The sequence below is a fragment of the Amblyomma americanum genome, chromosome 3, assembly GCF_052857255.1.
Source record: "Amblyomma americanum isolate KBUSLIRL-KWMA chromosome 3, ASM5285725v1, whole genome shotgun sequence".
NCBI lineage: Eukaryota > Metazoa > Arthropoda > Arachnida > Ixodida > Ixodidae > Amblyomma > Amblyomma americanum.
The window spans coordinates 189,153,746-189,177,618 of record NC_135499.1 but is presented as its reverse complement, the minus strand read 5'-3'; the positions used below and the strand labels follow the sequence as shown (position 1 = coordinate 189,177,618).

The 23,873-nt window shown below is 43.1% G+C and overlaps 1 protein-coding gene across 1 annotated transcript in view; it reads left to right on the top strand.

Annotated features, from left to right (window-relative positions):
* Myo31DF (Unconventional myosin ID) overlaps positions 1 to 22,125 on the top strand; it is a 72,688-nt gene extending 50,563 nt beyond the window's left edge. Inside the window, exons 11-22 of the mRNA XM_077659302.1 lie at positions 1,702 to 1,847; positions 2,347 to 2,401; positions 4,559 to 4,636; positions 4,975 to 5,141; positions 6,497 to 6,704; positions 7,991 to 8,112; positions 9,560 to 9,661; positions 12,603 to 12,747; positions 15,810 to 15,911; positions 17,502 to 17,615; positions 18,780 to 18,934; positions 19,779 to 22,125. Coding sequence (XP_077515428.1) covers positions 1,702 to 1,847; positions 2,347 to 2,401; positions 4,559 to 4,636; positions 4,975 to 5,141; positions 6,497 to 6,704; positions 7,991 to 8,112; positions 9,560 to 9,661; positions 12,603 to 12,747; positions 15,810 to 15,911; positions 17,502 to 17,615; positions 18,780 to 18,934; positions 19,779 to 19,953 — 1,569 coding nt within the window. The 3' untranslated portion in view covers positions 19,954 to 22,125. The remainder of the gene's footprint in view (positions 1 to 1,701; positions 1,848 to 2,346; positions 2,402 to 4,558; positions 4,637 to 4,974; positions 5,142 to 6,496; positions 6,705 to 7,990; positions 8,113 to 9,559; positions 9,662 to 12,602; positions 12,748 to 15,809; positions 15,912 to 17,501; positions 17,616 to 18,779; positions 18,935 to 19,778) is intronic.
* The last annotated feature ends 1,748 nt before the right edge of the window (positions 22,126 to 23,873 follow it).

The window sequence follows — 23,873 nt, the reverse complement described above, 5'->3', positions numbered from 1 at the left end:
ATAGACGTCTTGTTTCTGTTTTGTTGCCAACCATTGCCCATAGCTACTTACTGAGCTCATCAGTTAAGATTCCAGCATGCTAGAAAGAAAAACCCTTGCAGGTGATCACAATGAGCTTCATTTAAAGGAGTATAAACGCCTATATTTTGCAGCATGTTTTCTTCTCTACAATGATGCGGAAGACATTACTATGCATGAATCGCCATGTGGTATTCGCCTACAACCGCTAAATAATTTATAATCGAATTTTTTTATCATGCTGTTTCGGTTTCGATTTCAACAGGCGGACGATGGCTGTGACGTCAAAGTGTGGTTATATGTCACATGAGGCATAAATAAGCTGCAATATAATCACTACTTCATCATTTTAATTCACTACAGTGCTGAAGCCAGCCTTCCTCAAGAGCCGGAATGACAATGAATGTAGAAGCACCGATTATATTGCAGTTTTTCATGCGTCACTTGACCTACAACCTCTCTTTGACATCACAATCATCGTTTGGCTGTTGAAACCGAAATCGAAGCAGCATGAGAAATTCGATTATAAATTACTCAACGGTCATTGAAGAATACCACCTGGTATATCTGTGTATAATAATGCCTTGCGCCTCATTATAAAAAAGAAAACATGCACCCAAAAGTTCGGTGTGTATACACCTTTAACAGCTGCACTGTGATTTACGACCTGTTGCCTTGCATGCATTATTAAAATGCTGTTGCTTTATAGCAGAAAACAATCTGTCAAATAAACCAATTGAAGAGAAGTTCAGTTCCTGCCCTATACAGCTTGTAAACTTTGGAAAGAGTTAAATGCAATATAAAAATGATCTGTGGAAAAAAAAACACATGCTTGCACTGCTTGCCTTTCTGAAGCGTGCACCATTGTGCATGTGTCATCTCTGATGCATTTTGTATGATTGCAGTACATGGTCTCAGTCCAATAATGAAGCAGCTATAGCTTTTCAAGCTGTATGCAATCGGAGTTGAGTAAACATGTGGTGGGCCTAAAACAAAAACATTTGGAGGCGGTTGGAGGGGACACTAAAGCTCCGCCTTAAGGGTGTGGCCCAATAGCGTAATGGGTTAATTCTCATATATGCAGAAGGTTGTTCTCTATGTTACATTTCTAAATCTCTGGGAGTCCCCATACCCCTCCTGGTGCAGTGGTGCAGAGGTTAAGCGATGTGCCACTTCCCGGCGATAGCAGATGCTCCCAGCGGTGGGCCTTGTGCGGCCAGAGTTGCTCTTCCCGAGCGACCAATCAATTTTAACGGGCAGTTTGCTCACTATCCGGTGGGCAGGTTGTGATGACGCCGCAAGATTCACATCACCTAGGTACTGCACCTGCCTCCTAGGTTGCTCTCTGGGCGCCACCTGGCAGAGTCATGCTTGTGATTTTTCGCTCACAGCGCCAATGTCGGATTTGCTGGGTAACGGGGCCTCGAATGCTATCGCGTTAAGAGTGGCATGAACCATAAGTGTCTCTAGAATCCTAGCGAAGCCTAGCAGTCCTGAGTGTCTAATGGGCACTTGCACATAGCATTTAACCATAATTTAGTGTTCATACTAGTTGAGGTCATTACTTAAGATTCTCAGTAGCATATCGCTGGCCTTTTTGTAACCTGCTCTGTGTTGTCGGACAGTGCACACAAGCAAGATTGTTGACATGTACCTATTCATTTGGCTTCAAACTTCAAACAGCTTGCCCCTACTGACAAGTCAATGGAGCACCAGAAGCACTTCCGCATACTCCACTATGCGGGCGAGGTGACATACGCCATCACGGGCTTTCTCGACAAGAACAAGGACACCCTGTTTCAGGATTTCAAGCGCCTGCTCTACAGCAGGTGAGCTCGCAAGATAACAGGGATTAGTCTGTTAGCTACGTGGTCATTTGAATGATCAGGCAACTTAACTTCATGCTCTCAGCTATATGTCATGGTCATCTCAGGTATAGTGTGCAACCTGCAGGGAATAAATTAACCAAGAGCAGCAGCAAGGACTGAAATGTAGGAAGGAGGAAGGAGTGTGCACACTTACACTGTCATTTCTTTTTCTTTGGAGTGAAGCAGCAACTATGGAGGATTTTATGTTTTACTCTGCTGGTCCAGTAGTTCAGCTCACACAGCACAGGAAGTACCTTACCTGAGAATTGTGGCCATAAATTGTGCTCTCGGTGTCACTGACCAGAAGCTATGTTACAGTTGCGATGCTCTCATGTTTTATCAGCAATGCAGTATGTATTAATACACATTTCTGTGTAATGAGTAGCCTGCTGTTGCTGTTGTTTGATAGTGGTCCGGTTGAATATGCTACAGCTCAATTCTTCTGTTCTGTTTTTTGTAGCTCTGACCCACTCATCAAAGCCATGTGGCCTGAAGGTGCGCAGAACGTAAAGCAGGTGAGGCAATATGTGGGTCAGTTCATATGACATGCTGTGGCTACCAGAAGCCAGCATTCAGAATTGTTAATTCACATTTACTGCAGCAAACTGTATTAGCTGTGGGTGAGGTTATCAGTGGTTGATAATATTTAATCCATGCTACCCTTGTAATGTCAACATTTTGTAAATTAAATTTTTAAAAATTTTTTGGACCATATTGTTTTTATGTTGAGTCCGTAATTTATCCCCTGCAACAAATGCTTGCCCCAAGGGTGGTCGAGTGGAATTTGTGTAATTTTTCCACCATTACTTTTTCACTTGTGTTATTTTGAGCAGACGTTCATCTTAACGTTGTAGCCTTTTTCATTATTTAAAGCTGCATTAGCACTTGGATGTTGAGAGAAAAGGGACAGTGAGCACTTTGGGCTGTCCTGCAAGTAGCCTGCATTATCTTTACGGCTCAAACACACTGTTATGTACAAGCTGTTTGCGCAAATATAAGATGTGTTAATGCTGAGAGAACTAGAGATAGATAATAGATCTAACTACTCAACCATGCCTTAAAGGGACTATGCAAAGAATTCAAAGTCGCTTGTAAATGTTTTCTATGTTTAGAAATGATGCTAATGAGCATTCACACCAAGCATAAGTCTTCGGAATTGAGCCGGCAATTTATTATAAATTTTAAAAAAAACGTGTTTTTTTAAATTCGCGGGCCGATTGGTGTGCTCGTAGTGACCGATTTTGGAACTAAAATCTGGAAGAAAGACGTCACTGTACCATGACATCGCCAGGCCACCACACGCTGTCATTCGCTGGAGCCACGGCAGCCACGATGTCACGGGCACACTTCCGGTAGCCGTGAAAATCGTCTGCTCGTGCCACCGCGCGACCCTCTCAGACAAGCGCGGGCCAGGGCATTGCCTTTGCACATATGGTTTCAATTTTCATCTGCCACCTCCTTCTGTCGGGAGTTCCGGAGCCACTCGCACGGCTCTTCGTGGGCACGCATAGGGCTCGATGCCCATCACGGCCGTAAGAGCGAGCAGTCGCACCTCGAGGTCCGGGTTTATTACTGCTAACTACAACAGACGACAAGCAAAAAAACCCGACGCGCGCCGCAATCCAGGAAGGCGAAGAGAGACCGGAGAGATGCCGCCACGCCGCCGACCCTGCTGCTGGGGGGCTAGGAGCGACAACCGGAAGTTGCAAAGCGAACGTCATCAAATGACGTATTCAAAGGCGGGGCCCAGTCCCAGACCTGTTTTCTTTATTTTTGTCTGGTGCTCCACGTGTACGAGTTGACGGGGGAGAGGAGGAGCGTAAGTTTTAATCGTCTATATCTTCGTTTTTATTGATGCTAGCTTAAAAATCCTTGCTTTGGAGTGACGAGTGATGAAATGCCCATCTCTCGTCTGCTTTACGTAATCTCAATTAATTTATTGCATAGTCCCTTTAACTGTGTGGGTTTTGAAAGTGTTTCAGCTCAAGTGTTGCCATGCACTTGCATTATTACTGTACAGTACCCATCCCACAATACTACTGGTTTTCATGTGTGCCATAGACTTGGCAAAGTGCTTCTTTTGGAAAAATGTGATAATGTGTGTCTGGGAACTACAGGGGCTGCCAATTCAGCACTCTGCTCCATGGTGCTGTACTCTCATTATATTTTATACCTGATTTGATATGAATGATGTTTGTAGATGCACATCTGGGCATTCCTAAATGGACTGTGAGAGAAACAAGCTATCAGTAAAACAAAATTGTTATTTGTCTCATCTAATAGTATCTTGAAAAGTGGAGCTTCACTCGCCCCAGATTTTGAGGTGCCATTCTCATCGTCCATCTACAGTGGTTAGCATGCTCGACATCGACATTGGCACTGCCTTTCATTAAAGCGACTTGCTCTATTACCATGCATTAAGCAGCTTCTTTAATTTCTGGATGCCACATTGTACCTTATGAATCTTTACCGTTATCACGCCAGTACATTAATTTATTCAGTAAAATGAAGGCAGGTGCTTTCTGAAATTTAGCACCTGGCTGCTCTGATATTCTGGCACCCAATTATACCATGTCGTGAGATGTGCTAAAACAAATGAAATGATGCTAATAAATTATTATGGTTGCGTATTTCAATTTGCGTGTTTCAATTTCTTCTATGCTGTTTTGCAGGTGACAAAACGCCCCCTGACAGCAGGCACCCTTTTCAAGAATTCCATGGTGGCCCTTGTCCAGAACCTAGCTTCCAAGGTGAAACCACCGTATTGCACACTGTTTAATTTTGTCGCCATTCAACACAGTAACTTTTGAAAGCAGGAACCTGAATAACTATATGAAATACACATGTAAAAAAATAGCAGCGTATATGCAATCTCTGCCTGCTCATTTGAGGCTTAGGTAGGAATAAGTGCTATGTTGCAACCCACAGTTTCTGCAAGACCTGTGAAGGCGGATATTTTCATGACTGCGAGGAAAGCTTTTATGGCATTCAGATTGTTGAGTAATCTTGACAACCATACGTACACATTTTAGTTGGCACTGGCTTGCTTGCATCTCATGCCCTCGCCAACACTGTTTTGCCTCGCCAGGAGCCCTTCTATGTCCGTTGCATCAAACCCAACGAGCACAAGTCTCCAATACTTTTCGACGAGGAGCGAGTTCGGCACCAGGTGAACTACCTGGGACTGCTGGAGAATGTTCGTGTGCGACGAGCAGGGTTCGCTTACCGGCAGGACTACACTCGCTTCCTGCGGAGGTGAGTGTGTTAATGTGCCTCTGTTAATGAAGACAGCGTTGTAATTATCAGGAGTGCATATGTATTACATCATTTCATCCGCTAATAAAACACTTGGATTTTTAAGACGTCATCTCTGCCAAGCCCCTAAGCATGTGATGTTATTAGCGTACGAATTCCTTGTCAGACCAAAATTAGAATATGCCTCACCTATTTGGAACCCGCACCAAGCTTACCTTATAAATGCACTCGAATCAGTCCAAAACAGAGCAGCCAGATTCATTCATTCATCATATTCTTACGACATCGGTGTGTCAGCGTTGAAAGCTGAATCCGACTTATTGCCCTTATCACTTCGTCGCCGCATTGCCAGCCTTTGCTTGTTTCATAAATTTTTCCATGCTTCACTAGGCCGCGCACCATACATCGTCCCTCCAGCCCGCATATCTCATCGCACTCTTCATCTTTTTCAAGTGTCCCGACCTCGTGCCCGAACTACCACCTTTGCCGCATCATTTTTTTCCTGTACTGCAGCAGACTGGAACGACCTACCCAACGACATCGCAGCCATCACACGCTCATCCAACTTTGCCAATAATCATGTTTCGTTGTGTTAACAGTTGCTCACCAAAATATATATATCTACCCCTTATGTAATACCCCTCGTGGGTCTTTAAGGTAATAAAATGAAATGAAATGTATGTATAGTTGCAAATATCACAGGAAACAGCCTAAAGCCAACAAGAGAAAATAAAGCTCAACGGGCCAAGAAACTGTGCTGCTTATTTATCTAGAGGAAGAATGAGTTTTTGAAGCTCGTGTGACATTTTCAGATCTTGCTTAATGCATGCCAGACAGCATATTAGTGTTCATGTTGCAAAGGTAGTCTTGAAACTATTGCCTTTTTAGGAAAAGACAGTGCTATGTGTAGTGCTCAATCTCACTGTAACGTGCCAGACAGGGTTAATCTATGATGCCTGCCCTTGGCAGCCCAAAGAAGGCTGTCCATGTCATCAAGTTGCTGCTGCAAAGTTATTCACATGAAAGCTATACCCTATGCACTAAACAGTTTTTGCAGTATTATAAATTTAACTTAACAGTGTTATTGTTGTTTGCATAATGTTTTGCTTGATTCACTAGTTTGATATAGTATTCGTATGTAATACCACTGTCTTAAGAATTTGGAAGTGCGGATACTGAACGTGCCAAAATGAGCAAGTATAATTTTTTTTCCTTGCATTTTTGCTTTTAGATTTTCATTTCCACTGAATGGCACACAAAAGCTGGCTGATTAGAATAGTGTTTGCAGTAGACTTTGTAGTTTGTCAACTTGCAGTGATACTATAACTGCCTCGCCGGGACACTTTTTTGTGCAGGTACAAGATGATAACTGAATACACATGGCCCAATTTCCGTCGAGGGTCAGACCGTGATGGTTGCGAGGTCATCATTGACAAGTTGGGCTGCTCAGACGACGTCAAGTACGGGCGCACCAAGATCTTCATTCGGTCACCACAGACACTGTCGCGCCTGGAGAATGAGCGCCTTGCAATCATCCCTCGCATTGTTGTCTTCCTCCAGAAGGTGAGACGCAGATGTATTTGCTTACATATTTAATGTTTAATTCTGCCCTCAAGGCTTGTTCTTTATTTAGATGGCATTTCTCTCTGTACATTTGCTTTTTTGCGAAAGTTCACTTGTGAGTTCATACTTCAGCTATCTGCATCAGTATGAAAGAATTCATGAGGCTCAAAAGCAAAAAAAGAAATTCATAACCAGCTCACACCAATTTATTTGGCTCTGTCTTGGGACAGAATTCAGTTGGAAAATGTATATTTGTGCCTTAAGCTGATCCATATTGGCCACCTGCGAAGTTCTTGATTTGTCGTAAAACTAAACACTTGGTGGACTTTCAGCTTCCTGCTAAAAGTTACGAGAGGAGAGGGAAAGACTGAAATATGCGGAAATTTAAATTCTGACTACAGGTAACTCAGCTTCCACAAAACACATTAAAAAGTTCTTGATGGAGGATATTTATGAAGTGGCGTCCTTTAACATCCTAGGCATACCACAACTTTATTGAGAGCCCCTTTCAGAGCCACTTTAATAGCTAGCATAGGTATCAAGGAAGATGGGTCACGCTGGGAAGCTTAACTCTAAGGGACAGATGACTGGCGATGTCCTCACAGCCAGCTAGCTCTCTAAATCTAAACTGCACTTTAAAACTGCACACTAGCTTACTCTATGGAGTTGTATCAGTAAATATAATAAAAGAGTCTTGCTTTGTTTCTTCTAAGCACATATGCTCAAGCAGGATTTGTTCGCATTATTAACTGCATTCTTGAGTCAGGTGTTATGCTTCGGCATCTCTTTTGCAGCTGTTAGTGGTTTGGTCACTCCAGGTGTGAGCATTGTCTGCATCAAGCATATGCGTAACACATCGAGTGACCAGCGCGGCTCACGTGATTGGTCACATGACGCAACATCACCAGTAGCGAAGATCCATACAAGTGCCCTCTGCACAGATGTCGGTGGAGCCTTCCATATAACTGCAAAACTACAAACAGCTGCTCTGGTCAGTCACGTTAATGAGAAGGCAAAATCGTAGAGACATTTTTTTTTCAGTTAGCTTTTCTCTGCAACAGATTGTCACATTTTTATGCATGCTGCATTAAAACGCTCTTTCTGCTGTTCCTTTATGTGCCATGAAAATTTAGATGTTGTGAGAAGCCAAAATATCTTAGAGCCGTTTCAGTGACCAGAACTTCTGTGTGCTCACAAAGGTAGTTTGTGAATGTTTTGGAAGTGGAATGTTGAATGACTGAAAGTTTTAAATGCGCTGTCCTTTGTTTTTTTTTAATGGGCTCCAGATGTGGCGTGGTGCCATAGCACGAATGCACTACCGCAAGACACGAGCTGCCATCAAGATCCTTGCACACTACCGCAAATACTGCGCCCGCAAGTACATCTCTGATTTGAGGACAGCCTTCAAGTGAGTGCAGGAACACTGCAAATTACATTTTCAATTGATCAGATTTTGGTCCTTCGTGCACTGAAATTCTTGTGTTAAATTGAAAAAAGAAACAAAATCATGATATATCAAACTCTCGTTAATGTACAGTCTCGTCCATAATATCGCGGAGCATGCTTCAGTTACCAAACTCTTGTCATGCCTTGCCTAGCATAGTTAGGAAGAATTTTATACATTTGTTAGCACATGTGCGGCTGATGCATTTGGCATGAACCCAAGAAACCATCATATCTCCTCTGCAGAATGCCTGAGAAAATTTCAAATGGTGAAGCATGCTTCATAATATTTTGGTCGCACCTGTACATGCAGCAGTAAAAGTTTACGGGATGTCGGTGCACAGAAAGACATTTATTTCGATGCACCTTCAAGCAACCCAATAGCCTAAAATGCCTGTAAGTATAGGAGGATTTGTGTGCTTTATCCACTTGTTTTATATTAGGTGAGTGGGTCACATAGCAGCGCTAGAGTAATTACGTTCCCACGAATGAGCCTCCCATAAACTTTTGTGACTGACTGTGCATGGGCATGTAATGCAAGTTTGACCAGTGAAACAGACTTCCCCTGCTATAAAATTTCGCTGAAGGTGTTGGAGTTTGTGATGGGAGAAATCTGGTGTGACAGCTTCGCTATTGTTTCCTCTACTGGGGCACAGTGCTTCACCCTAGTTAGTTACCACAATGGTGGCCTTGTGGTTTGAGCATCTGTCTCATACACGAGAGATGCGGGGTTCGATCTTATCTAATGGTTACAAGCTTTCCCCCAGCCTGGCGCCCCGCTTCTCTAGGATGAAATGCTTGGAAAACAGTTCTTTGAACCCACTTTAATTGTTTAGACAAAAAATACTTTGTACCATAGTGCTCTTTGGCCAATCCTACCCTTGTGCCAGTGAACTTCATCAGCATCAGTCACCCTAGTTGAAGTCACACTTAACTGTGATAGAGCACTGCTTGATTGTTTTTGGTTCTGTTAATATTTCTACAAATTCAGCATGATTCATGGGAGTAGCAGCAATGTGAACAAAGCTTACCATTTTGTAGCTTTGGGTCTTAATGGCCAGATAAAGACTTTCTCTGCATGGGCATATCTCAACAGGCGTTGCTAGCTCTGAGGTCAGAGCCAGCTATGATACAATGAATCATCATGGTTTGGTGCACAAAGGCTGAGACAGATTTTCAACATCAGGAATTACTTGCCCTTTGCAGACCTTGGCACAATGCCTGGCCATTAAACGATTCTGAATGGTTATTGCTGCACAAATGCAGTCAGTAGACTTTCTTCTGCTGTCTGACAACCGTCAAACCAGCATTTCTGCAGGGAAACAAATACAAGTCGGACCATTGGGATCAGTAAACAGTTCACCGATTTTCAAGGTTGCAATTTAAAGTTTATTTTATTTTGCCTTCATCAGGAATGTGCACCAGACCAAGGACTACGGCAAGGGCATTGCATGGCCTCCTCCACCCTGCTGTGTCCGAGAGGCTGTGCCTGGGCTCAAGGCCATCTTCTCCAGGTGCGGGCACTATGAGTCTTTCTTTGCATGTGTGCACTTTAGAGATGAGAGTGTTAGCATCTTGTTTGTTGTGATTTATTTTGTTTATTTTTTTGGCTAAGCAGACAGATAGAAATTAAAGTAGAAGACCATGTTAAATTTCTTCTGACAACAACAAAGGGGAAGAACAGTGTCCACGAAAAGAAATTAGCACAAGTGCTCAATAGCCACAGCATGAAAACACCGAGGACAAGGCCGGCTAGAACGTACCCATTTTTAAATTCAGAGGGACAGCACTGACCGACCATTATCTCTTTCAAGGGACCACTGCACATAGGGTACTCACAAGACAGCCATACTTTAGTCTAGCTGGAATGTGCAAAGTGTTCCAGGTGGCGATATTTACCTTACTTTTCTGTCTGTCACACGGATGTTTCATTACGGCTTGCAGGTGCTGCCTTGTTCTTTGGGTCAATTTCATTGATAGTGCTTGAGACTGTATTTCGATTACACAGTGGCATTTCTATGGTAGTAAAGGTCAAAATTGTTATGTATAAGTCTTGATGGGTCACCTTGTTAAAAACTATCAGCAGCAGTAAAAAACCAATTTAAAAGCTAGATAGTATCACTGTTCTCAAAACGTAATTAAAGCACCATCTTTTGTATGCAGTCATGTGTATATACAGTGAACAAGCAATACGAAGCTGCAGCTTATAAATGTGTGGTAGTGAATAGCTGGCAATCTCGCCGCCGGCTTGCTTACACAACCGCAGTACCAGGCATCACCATTTCCCTTCAATACAGGAGCCGTGCCTGTGCTGATCTCTTTTTGTGTGCACAACCTTTTTAAAGTTTTTCCAGCCACAGGGTTTAGTTTTGAGCCATATAGTTGGGCAATTAGAGCACACCCAATGTTCCTAATTTTCTTATAGAGATGAAGGCTCTTGTCCTCACCTCTTCAGACATTAAGAGCTGTAGAGAAGTGCCCAGTCATACTGCTCAGAAACGAACCCTCTGACCTGAAGACTTCTGACCAAGGTTGTTTTTTTGCTATAATGCACAAGTAACCTTCACTGATGGATAGACGAGTCTCATATGTGTGACATGATGGCAGCACAAGCTTTTGACACAACTGGACTGGTCCAGACGTAAAGTGACCCAATTTTTCAGATATTTGTTAGCGACATGTTTGTTAGTAAACGTTACATAAAGAAAAGAGAATGGCAGGGCTTGGAAGAAAAAGAGTACATAACAAAACTTTTACCTTTTCTTTCACAATGCAATAAACAAAAACAGCTGTAGAGCATGGCCACCAGCAGAGATTTTTCATTTTGTACACATAAGCATCAGGGCTGGATAAAATACTTGAAAAAAGTATCTACAATACTGATACCTAATAAATTTAAAAATTGTTTTCTAATACAAGATACTAAACAAAACTTGATTTCCGATACAGATGCTTGATACTGTATTGTCAACACTTCATTCAGTCACTGAAATCGCTAATATTAATAAAGGTGGCGACATGATTTGCTAAGTAAGAGCAACCGCAGTGGCTAAGTGGTTATGATGCTTGGCTGCTGAGCAAAAAGATGCGGTTTCAATCCCAGCTGTGGCAGTTGCATTTTGATGGAAGCAAAATGCTAGAGGCTTGTGTACTGTGTGATGGCGGTGCACGTTAAAGAAGCGTAGATGGCTGAAATTTCCGGAAACCTCCACTACGGCGTCCATGACTTAGGCATGACTTAGGCATTGGAATGAAGCTGCGGTGACATTGAAACAATCATTTCCATAAGCAGCCTAGCAAAAACTTTTCTAAAGCTAATGTTCTTCATGCGATCCGCCTCTGCGCACTTGAATACATACAAATAAATTTGAAACTGCATCTGATGCTCTTTGTTCATTACTGCAGTATTCATCGATTGCCTCTGCCTTTGCTCTGTGCTAAAAGGTGCTAGCTGCATGCATTTGGGAAAGCCAAACAGTTATTTCCCCGGCACTATGTTTAACAGATGTTCGAAGTTGAACATTCTTTGTGGAAGACTACAAGGAAAACAGTAAAGAATAAAATGGCTAAAATTTTTTATGAGGTGAAACATATCACGCTGATCTATGCTATTTAGATGTTTCTTTACTTAACGGTAGTAACATCATTTCCACAAATCGTCGGTCCGAAAGAGCCCTGCGATGCAGCTGCGCTTTAAGCAAAGCAAAAAAAAAAAAGCCTCTCTAAGAGCGCGCACACTAGCGTATTGCCATGTTGTGTTTTATGAAGGTGCCTTTTATCAGTGGATAAAAGTGAAGTATAGCCACATCAACTCAGGATCCTCACGTATAGTTAAGAAACACAAGTGTCACTAGCGCCTTGTGAGAAGAACAGCTTGTATAGCACTGCTGCTCAAAGCAAAAGAAAAGCATCAGCTGATGCATTTGATGCTGCTGGTGCTGGTTCCTATCAATGCACGTGTGTAAGAGTGCATTAATTTATTGTGCTTCCAGAGTAAACAACAAATGTTCTGTAGCCTCCTCACCATGAAGGCTAAAGTCTTCCTTTTCTGTGGGAAACCGCCATAACATAAAATAGGGGTAAAGTGGTGTTGTTTAAGACATACATTGTGGTAAACCTGCCTCTTCTTCCCTTGAGGGAGCGCCGCCGGCCCAAAGTCTGACTCGCAGCAGCTTCAAAATCTTCGGCACTCTAATTTTTTGAGTATCGAGAATCGTTGAAGTATGTGATACACTAAAAATGTATTTTCAATACCAGTACTTGAATACTTTCATTTTTGACAAGCAAAACCTAATATCTGTGCACAGAATGCATCAAAAGATAGTATTGAAGATACTGCTGAGGCCCGATAAGCATCAACCGGGGGAAGCTAACTTCAGCACCTTTGGGCCTGCCTGGCTTCACAGATAAATAGCTTTGCATGATTACGTACCAGTATTTCATGTGCCTATGTAGGTGGCGCGGCAGCATGATGCTCCGAAAGGTCCCACGGGAGCAATGGCCACAGCTGCACCTCAAGGTGACTGCTGCAGATGTGCTGGCCGGCAGGCGTCGCGACTGGGGGCAGGCACGCAAATGGCACGGCAACTACCTGTCACTGGTGAGTACAGCCAGGCTGCCATGAGCACTTTGCACAGTGCCGTTGCAGTTATGTGGCATTGTTATGCAACATGCATGGTTATGTGCCAGCCCATCCTCGCTTAGAAGGTCCATGAAGCAGTCTTGAAAGTGACAATAAAATGCGTGCATTATGTACTGTAAAGGTCAATAGCATTCATGCTGAGTATGGGTCCTCGAAAGTGAGCTGGTAATTTACAAGCAATCTTTTTAAATTTCTATTCCCGTGCCTTGTGCCTATGTGTGGTGCCGGTATCTCGCGCAAAGCCTGCCACGCGATGTCATATGGTCTGTATGACCTCAAGCAGGGGCTGTCATTGGCTCACCAAAAACTGCAGCGATGCTTGTAGAGGAGGCAGGCAAAGAAGGAGGGGGGCATTGCCGGCTATATACGGCGCATCGTGCCATGGCAAGGGGAGTGAGCAGCCAAAAAAAAAACATATTCATGGAATATTCATGGCATATTCATATAATCTTCATTTTTTTTTTTCTGGCTCGCTTCGGTGTACTGTTCAGAAAGAAAAGAAGAAAGTCGTTTATAATCATCAGTACTATCTCTGGTGCTACATAAGGAAGAGTGAAAATTTTTCCAGGATGATGATGGGTAACTCAGTATCTATCAGGCTGTTGCTTTTCTTGACCTCAGCACAAACCATTTTAAGGCCATTTAATGAGGCTGCAGTGAGTGTAATTACATGTGCATCATTTTTGTCAGATATGTTCATGCCAACTGTATGGAAGAGAAACCTTTTGTCACTAATGCTTACAATTGGTCATCCATTTTCGTTGACCAACCCTGAGCAGTTCTGTGATCCCCTTTTAGACAGCTGCCTTGGTCAGCAAAGAGAGTTCAAGATGGGACATGTTGCTGTCTGTTCTGCATCATGTCCACATGGTGTACATGGGAAAAAGAAAAGATATAAAGTGAAACCACATTAAGGTGCACCTCGTGGGACTGCTGTACAACTATGCAATAAGCAGCAGTACTCCCTAACCGAAAACAGCTTAAATATATCCACTGGCCTGGTAAAGGATGATACCTGAGGTATCCATGATGGAAGGCACACGCGGAAGCTCTTATTAAGGTAACCACAGAAATCTGTTACGTCTGCTAGAAAACACATACACCGGGTCTCAACTGCTCTATTTGGCCTCGTATTTAGGTGAAATGTGAAGCACATTAACACACACTATTTGGCCTCGTATTTAGGTGAAATGTGAAGCACATTAACACACACACAGTTTTTCTAAGGTAGGGCCTGTCCTAAGCTTCCTCACTTGGTGTGACTTGCATCAGAAATTTCGCCAGTGTTAGAAGCAATAACGTCAATGTTGGACTATGCTGAAAAAGTCTCAACTGCACACTCTGTCTCTAAACATTCAAAAGCTGTCAGCTTCCAGAGTGCTTTCCTCTTGCAAAACTTTTGCGAAGAGCCGTTCACAGGTGTTGTCACCAATGATGGTGGTCAACACTCATAGCTTAGCCCTGAAGCGAGACTTTCTGGAGAGTAATGTCACTTGGGAAGCACAAGCAGTGGGAAGCGTGCGATCTATGACAACGCAAATACTGCAGCAACGCAGCAAAATGGGGCTGAATCAGCCACGCAGTAACGGCGGTCAGCCTGCACATGTAGGAAAATTAGTTTGCTGTGGCCAGCCTAAACTATGGAGCCACTGTGCTGTGGAGAAGCCGAGTCACGTGGTAGTGCTCAGCGATAGCTATAGCAATGGTGCATCAGTGTGGCTCGCGCCATTACCGCTTGCATGCCAGTGCCTGCTTATGGGGTGATTTGCGGGGCAGTAGGGTTGGCAAGGGTAGACTGGTGCCCCCGGCGATGGGAGAAGAAAGTGCTGTCTCTTTGGTTTGCCAGCAGCTTATGCTGTGCCATATCAAACATGCTGTCACGATCTATGCGTTTGCTGCACCGATAAAGTTTCCTTGCAATGTGTGGCGTAGTTCATGACTGCTTTACAAAAGATTCCTTCAGCCTCAAACGCAATGATAGATATGTGCTAACAGAGACGTTCACAGTAAGACACTGCGTTGTATGCTGATGCCAAATGCTTCAGGTTTATTGGAAGCTGAGTTGGCGATTTCATGCGACTACGTCCTAAGTGGGACTACCCTTTAAGCGAGTATGTCTTAATGAGGTTTTGCTGTATTTTGATACCAGTTTGTGCATTTACAGTGGCCAGGACCAAGTTGTTGTGGATAACTTGAGAAACTGTTGTTGCAAATGTGAGAATTTATGAGACTTGCACTTGGAGACAAGGGTATGTAGGTACATGAGGGGCTCATTACAACATGTATATGAAGGAAGCCAAAACTCATTGAAACCAGGAAAAGCGTGAAGGAATTGTGTTTTTAATTTATGGTGTTGATCAGTGGGGCATTAATTACATTTTACCTGAAAGATAATTGATTACAAAGTAGAAGAAAAAAAAGCCACATGCCGTCTGTGGAATCCGACCCATGACCACTGTATGTCATCTAGCGTGCTCTACCAACTGAGCGATAGTAGCAGCTGTCCAAGCTTCTACTTTCGAGTTTAGTCATGTTGCCTGTAACCTAACCTTAAGTATGTTTTCCAGCGCCACTTTCGTCCATAGTAGTAGGTGTAGAAGGCCCTGCACTGCTGCAGGTAGTGGCACGTGGAACGTGATTGAAGAGAGAGGGCAGCAAATGTGCGAGAAAACTCTTATGCTATTAGGTGTTTATTTAATGGCCCAGGTCTTGCCACAGTGTGGTGCACACTTGCGATAACATATCATCAAGGAGCTTTGATGGTGTCATAAGTGTGATAGTCATGGAAGCATGTGTGAGCTGTCTACCTTCTTAGCCTTCATGGTGTTCCATTTAAGCAATGACCAAGTAGTCTATAAATGCACTCAGTAAGAACTATGAACCTTCTATGTAAATGCATTATTCCTTAGACATTCATTTGACCTGTGAGGGAGCTTTTAAAGTTTATCCACATTGTATATAGTAGACTCGCTGCTTGGATTGGCTTCAAGTGGCAGTGGTGTCCCATTTTGTTCATGCAGACGGCAGAGAATAATGCTTGCCTGCCGTACATCACATCTGTCACGGGCCTGAAGAGCAAGGACAGCTTCCGCAAGGTTGTCTTCTCCAGCTTTGTGATAAAGGCAAGTGAATGTTGTTACTTAGACCTTCAAACTTCGCACTCGGCTGCTGGCCCGAAAGACGCGGGTTTGATCCTGGCCGTGGCGGTCGAATTTCTATGGAGGTGAAATTCTAGAGGCCCGTGTACTGTGCGATGTCATTGCAAGTTAAAGAACCCCAGGTGGTCGAAATTTCCGGAGCCCTTCACTATGACGTTCCTCATAGCCTGAGTTGCTTTGGGATGTTAAACCCCCATCAACCATCAAACAACTTTCAAACTTCAGAATTGCCTTTTTACAGTGCAGCTGTTATACGCCCATTCCATGGTCGAGCGTCTGTAGAGATGTGACTGTAAGAAGAGGAGGGTGAAAGGAGGAGGATAAGGCAGAAGTGGTGGAGAGAGCATGGAGCTTATGGCTGGGAGTGACTTCCTCTTCTGCCTTTCTCACAAGATAAACCTGTTACCCTGTAGCATCCCACACAACAAGGGCTGGCCAAATGCCGATGACCAACGAGTTATAACGACAGGCAAGCACACGCGAGGACACTGTTGGGACGTGCTTATATGCCCATTGACCGTGCATTTTGGTGCATGACTGCTACTGCTCAATAATGGCAGGTGTTTCAATCTGTAAATTGAGCAGTGCCAAAAACGAAAAACCAACACTGCAAAGGCACGTTTGCACGAATATGAAGAGGCTTGGCTGCGCAATCTGTGTCAACCCTACTGCCATTTAAATTTCTTATTCGCTGTTTATAGCTTTTTCTATAGATTGAGTTGTAAACAAAGTTGAAGCCTTTAAGGTGATAAAGAGTGAACCGAAGAAGGAGCGGAGAGAGGGGAAGAAGAATGATGAAGTGTGGGGAGGAGTGGCTCGGATTGCACAGATGGCATCCTGCAAGTGACATTCATGGATGCTGACCTGAGCTAGTTCTGCCTGTGTGTGTCATGCTTGTAACGAGTCACCAAAAGCAACGTACCGCTCCTGTCATCGAGCAATATCCCCGCTCAGCCGCCCTCTCCTTTCATATTACAAGAATTGTAATTGTCAACAATTTTGGGGGGATTTTCAGTGTCGTACTAGTGGCTTTGAAGTGGGGTGGATGTGACTAGAGGACAGGAAAAGGAAACTACAAAGTAGAGTTCATATGAAAATAAAACTGCTCAATAAAGAATCGTAACACTTATCTAAGCTCAGTGGTATTTGCAGTTTCATGTGGTTGTAGAATCTGCAGGCCTTTTGTGATCTGTAATGGTGCCATTAGGGGATGTTGTTTAATTTTCTTTTTTTTCTAGTTGAAGTGTAGGTTTTCCTCATTATTGTCGGTGGCTCGGAGTAAACCATTTCAGCATTTATTCTGTACCTGTGTTAGCAGCACCCTATAGCAGGCTGTTATCAGAACTACTGTTTTAAAGGCACTGTTTTCTTTTTCACATAGTAATTCATGGTCAGTCTAACATTGAGAACATGATTGCATGTATTGACATTGGGGCATAATTCCTTTAAATTATTGCATTGAAGTAGGTATCACTCAGCTGTGAAAGTGTGCTGCAATTGTCAAGTTGGCAGAAATCACATCGATATTTCACTGCTCTCCCTCCCTCAACTCAGGTGAACCGGCATAACCAGTCATCTGAACGTGCACTTGTGGTGACTGACACCTGCATCTACAAGATGGATAACAAGAAATTCAAATCTCTGCGGTCACCTATCCCCATCAGCGATGTGAGTCTAGAAATTCCCTCTTGACTTCTTTCTCCGTTCACGCCTTGCTGTTTCATTGCCCTCAGTTTTAGAGGGCTCTGAAACAACCTCCGAGGAGAGCACATCAACTCACTCAATCACTGCACTGTGTTGTCATGAACACCTGAGCCAAATAATACACTTCTACTCCCAGCAGAGAACCCACAATCATGCGCGGAAGTTGGCAAGCCCTTTACGTTGACATTTTTATGCTCTGCTTCTCCTCCGTCATACACTCGTGTGCATACCACTTCAGAGATAGATGGTTAGATTCTTTCAGATGTCAGGCAGCTACCATGGCCGTGGTTTGTAAGCAAAGTAGCTTCGGCTGGTCAGGAAGCTCCACCCCCGGTCATGGGGCTGGCTGAGGAGTGCTGACCTTTCAGCGTGCAAAAAGTGACGAGAGGAGAGGGAAAGGCGCGAAGATGCTGAAATTCAGATTTTTACTAAGGATAACTCAGCTTCTACAAAGTGCATGAAAAAAATTTTTGCTGGAGGATATTTTTGGAGCGGCATCCTTTAACATTGCAGGCGTACCGCAGCTTTATTAAAGCTGCTTTAATGGTAAATTAGGCTGGCAGTCATGTGCTGAAACAAATGTGTTAGGATTCTCATGTTTCTGTTTAGAGGTCTAGTGACCTTGAGGTGCAGATTTAAAATGCCAGTCCCTTGGTTATTGCATTTTCTGCTATAAATGGTGCCTCAAAGTTGAATGCCAACAGCTTCATTTGGCCACTATATTTCAGGATGGCAGAAGCACAGAGATAAAAATCTTGTGCTGACCATTACATGTAGTAGTATCAACATTTTTTTGCTCTGTAGCAGCTTGGTTCTTGTGATATGTTTCATGGCAAGGGAACTCGTATTGCTTTCAAATATGAAAGGTAAGTCATTGTCAGTAAATATGTTCTTTTGGACTATGCGTACTGGTCAGAAAAGCTAAATTCATATAGGGTGCACAAATTAAGCACCGCATTTTACAATGCAAAGCTTGTATCATGTACTGTTTTTGTGTGCATTCCTCCAGGTGCAGAAAACCAACTAAATGTACAAAAAATAGTTGATGTACTTATAACTAAGCCTGTCATTCTTGGCATAAGTAGTAGACGATTCCCGCTGTAGCTCTTTTTATTTTTGTTTTTTAAGCTCACGGGAATCAGCGTGACCCCTGGCCCAGACCAGCTGGCCGTCTTGCACCTGCGGGGCAACAATGATCTGGTCATCTGCCTGGTCACAAACAACACAGCCGACAGCAATCGAGTTGGAGAGCTGGTTGGCTCTGTCGTTCGCCAGTGGCAAAGGCAAGTTGGGCCTCTGCCTTATTTTCACTTAATTTCTTTTCTTTCTCACCATTTAATGCTGTTGATTCTTGTATGTTCAGTGCAAGCTGAAAATAAAACCTAAGTACATGATGCTGCATAACTCTTAACACCACTGCTCTTCCCTGTGCTGTTACAAATACTTAATAATTTCAGCTGATTACACTTTCGAAACCAAAGTTAACCTGTTAGCTGCTTTTAATTTGAGTGTATATAGTCATTTGATGCTTTTTAAGGTGCTATAAGGTGATATGCGATACCCAAAGCCATTTTTTTTTTTCAACATGTTCATTTTCGATTCGTATTCGAAAATTTCTATATTCGCACACCCCTACCTGGAAGTAAAACACGTGCTTCATGTTGTTTGGAATGTGCAGCTTCCAATTATGTGCCCATGAGTTAAAAAGGCCACCTCTGTCATTTCAAACCGTATTTATGCCTCAGCTGACAATGTCACTAATTTTTCTTGATGTCTTTAATGTACTCAATTTTAGAAACTACACCAAACAACAGCAACCGCTGTGAGGCACAAATGCAGTTTGCAATGGGATGGAGATCTTCCTATGTTCTCTGATGTCAGCCTGGTATAAAAGGCCTGATTTGTATTCACCTGATGTCTTCCTCACAAGTCTGAGTTGCACAACCACTTGTTCATGTCTGCTAAGTAGTTTTGCCATAATAGGATAAGCCTTCATAAAGTACTTTTTATAACTATGGGCTGAAGCAAGAATCCAGATGGCTCTCGAATGCAAACAAAACATTCCCGATTACATCTGCTACACCCTATTAGTGTCCTAACTGTCCTGCTGTTGCGGTGACTTTGTAGGTCTCAGAACCGGGACCTGCGTGTCATGGTGTCTGGGCAGCTCCAGTGCATGCTCGGAAACAAGGCACGCAGCTTGGCAGTGGAGAGCACGTCCAGCGTCTCATTGCCAACCTTCAAGAAGGCACCCAACAATGCCCTGGTGCTGCTATGGCCAAAGGACAGGGCATCTGCTTAGTGATCTCTGTGGCAGTGCCGTCCAGCTCTCTTATTGGGATGAGCCTTGCAACAAGCTTGTGCCTGTTGATCAAGAAGCATTAAGTGCGCCTAGTGTATCGAAGCTGTAGTACAGCATGTGGAAGGAAGCAGTGCATGCTTGTTTTAAGTTTGACAAGAGTTGTTCAGAGGTTTATGAGTTGTTTTTGTTTTGTTGTTTGTTTTAATAAACATTTTTTGTTTTGACTTTCCCAGCCAAAGATGGCTACGGAACAAAAATAGGTATAGGAATGCAAAAAACCCCTTTGGTCTTGCCACCTCTGGAAACATTGATTGTAATTCAACTTTTATAAATTGTAAATTTGCTTTTTCTCATCTTTGTTTCTGTTGCATCCAGACATGCTTGTGAATTGACGCCTCACAGATATATCTGAAATGTGGGCGATGAGAGAGATGCTTATTGTGACACTGCCCAGAACTGAGTTTTCTTTGAATGGCACGAGCTACAAACGGATCATTGTAAGGGCTGCACCTTGGATTCCTCATTTGAGTTTTTGCTTTAAGTGATTTATTTTCATAATTTTCTAAGCAGTGACAAATACAAATAGGCATGTTCCTCCTAACAGACCTTTTGCTTGAATTGACTTGTGGCAAAGCACACTGAAACTAACTTTCGGCAACTTGCAAACACTGAAGAGTGAAGCGCAAAGCATAGAAATGTTTGAGGTAGTCTTGGTGCACAGATAAGCTGGTTCCATGTAGTTTCATGTCAAAATGCAGAATAGTGCAGCATGCTTTGCATTAAAATTGCGAGAGAAATTTCAGCTATATATTTTTATTATAGGTGCACGCTACTGATAAAGCAGCTTGTAATACACACAGTTTTTGAGTTCTAAATATATTAATAACTGTAATGTTGTAAAGCTGATTTTTGTCCTTGTATATTTTGAAATTAAATGTAGCAGCAAGCAAATTTTGTGTGTGTATAATTATTGGCTCTATTTCTAGCTCTAGGTATACAAACGGAGAACAGGTTCACAACATGGAAATCTATAGGGAAAAATGCATATGTGGATGGCGAAAGTTAAGCAGCATGCATTTCACACATGCTATTCTGACTCCGCTGTAGCTATTCGGCAGTTTTGTGCCGAATATTATGTGCCAGCAAAGCCCTTTTAGGTCATTACACGATGTAAATATTGTTTAATGAATTATGCTATTATATTTGTATGCAATGTTTCCATATTTGTACATGATTTTGCCCAAATGAAATGCTTCGATGGGCACCTATGCATGCATAATGCCTTAGCCACTAGAATGACCTTGTGCCTTTTAATGAAAGTTTAGCTGATATGCTCAGAGATGTGTAACTGTGGAGAATTTTTTTCTGTTTTAATTGACCAATATTTGCTTCCCTTGAAATCTGTTACGTTGTATGTCTCTACATGTAGCAGTGGTTATGTTCATGTCATGGAGAGCTTCGAAGTACCCAATTCACTGAATTTCATCGTTTAAGAATATATTAGTGGAGCGAATAGTCTTGCATGCAGCTCATATCGAAAACAAATCAGCTGCTAGCAAGGTTTGCTGATGTCTCTGCAGAAGCTCCTTTTACGAAGGAAAGTATGTTTGTTGGTGATTGTGCCCATATTCCCAGTTTAAACCCCAATTCTGGAGCGGCACGAGTAATTGAAGAGAAGAACTTTATTATTTTGACGACAAAGCACTGCCCTAGCTTTGGAGTGTGGGCAGCATTACCAGTAAACCCTGCCAAAACAATGTGAGATGTTGAATCTAATTGCCTAAATGAAGTGTAATGCATTGGATGCTATATGTGCCACATTGAATTATAAAAATATGACACACACAGCACGAATTTCTGGGGACATATTTCTTTCCTCGCTGGGTGTTGCGTGTGGCATCAATGGCACAATATGCTGCGAGTATGATGGTTGGAATTTGTTATGATAGTTAACAAAGTTTTCCATGAAGTGTCTGTCCAGTTCAGTGCATAATTTGCCTTTGACAACATTTATTTGCTACGAATCGATCTCTGTGATGCTGATTTGCATGCTATGCTTACTGGTAGCCCTGCATCAATTTGCATATCGTTGAAGCTTGCTGTGTCTTGTTTCTCAAGCAGCCAATATTTATCTTTCATACTGTAAATAAAGAACAGACTATACACATTTAATATCTGTGAAGTGTGCATATACACATACTGCTTTTGAGAACAGGAAATACAGTGGATGTCACAATTATTATGCTTCGAAAAGCACCTTATCTCTTGATACGACCAAAGAACAAGTGTCTTTCTTATTGCTGCACATTGAGAGCATCATACATAAAATGTTTGTTTGCACAGATCATGTTTAATTACCACATGTAAGCACGTATATGTTCAAATATGTGATCTAAAGAAGTGGTAGTGCCATGATAGGCATCCATCTCACGTTTGGGGATAGCCATCAACAGCTCCAACTAATCCTTCTAAGAATGTAAATGAAAATTGGTATGAGGAAAGGAAAGGTACAGTAGGTAATTGGTTCAACGCTATTGAGCAAAAGCAGCTAAGAAACCATCTTCAAATGAATCTCTCATCCCCCCCCCCCCCCCCTCACCACGGCTTCAATGGCCAAATAATCGTTCCGCAGATAGGGACCAGATAGCGCCACCAATATAATCACCTATCAGAGATATAACCAAGATGATGACACATGTACTGTGTGGTAAATATGTAGAAACAACTGAACATCTTATACTCCAATGCGATGGCATCCATCTGGATGTCAATGCAGGCAGTCACTCTCCCTGAGGCCCGAGGGTTTAGAGATAACAATGTTTATGTGAATGAATATGTGTTGGAAGTTTGCAAAAAGTGATTGGGACATTGGTGGCTCAAGAGCAGAGAGGTGACATAAGGTTAGAAGTGTAGGTTTAAAAATGTATTTAGAGAAAATGGTGAATTTATAGACCGATTTATAACACCGTTAAAGAAATATAAAGAACAAATGCAGAAAGGACGATTACGATACACCCTAATGCTAAAATAGAGCGCAGCTCTATCTGCTTCAGCGGTGCGAACGGCAGGGTCCTCTTAAAGGCACTGCCTTGCCTCTACTTCGGCACCGTGAACTTCTGGGTCTTCTCAGCGGCGGTGATGAACGTGCTTCGGCGGCGCAAACTGCAGGGCCCTTGGTGACAGTACTAAGGATAGCTGGCATAGTGCTGAGCCTTTGCTTCGGCAGCTCATTTAGCAGCTGGACGGACGGACGGACGAATGGATGGATGGATGGAGGGGCGAGCGGGCGGGCGGGCAGACGGGCGGACGGACGGACGGACGACGGACGGACGGACGATAGAAGCGTCCCCTTGGAAATGGGGTGGTGGCAGTTGCCACTATGCTCAGGTTTTTTCTTTTTTTAATGCGAAAGCATTTCTAGGCTACATCGAGGAGACTCATTGCTTTCGCATTCCTCCAATGCAGGTAGCCGCGGTGATCAACAGCGCACCACTCTGGCGTCATGTACTCGTATGAGCGAGTAGCGGTACTTTCGTTCACTCGGCACAGCCGGTCTTCCCCTCGCGCTCGGTTATACCTCCGACGGCGACACGGCTCAACCCACGAACAGGTGCTAAAAAAAAAAAGCCGAGCATATTGCCAACTGCCCCCACACCGTTTCAAAGGAGACGCTCGTATATTCCATCCATCCATTCATGCGAAAGCTGCTTGTTTCGAGTCTCTGATGCTGCAGATGATTGAAGCAGGCATTTGCAGTCTTTGCCAAAAGTAACCAGGCTAGATAGTGTGCTTCTCAGTCGTATATTGAAGCTATTATGCCAGCCCTCTAGCTCTAAATCTCTGTATGACAAGGAGAACCCTTGTCCTCACCTCCCAAGAATTTTTTTTATCTTTAAGAAAGCCGTAAGGGCTCTACTATT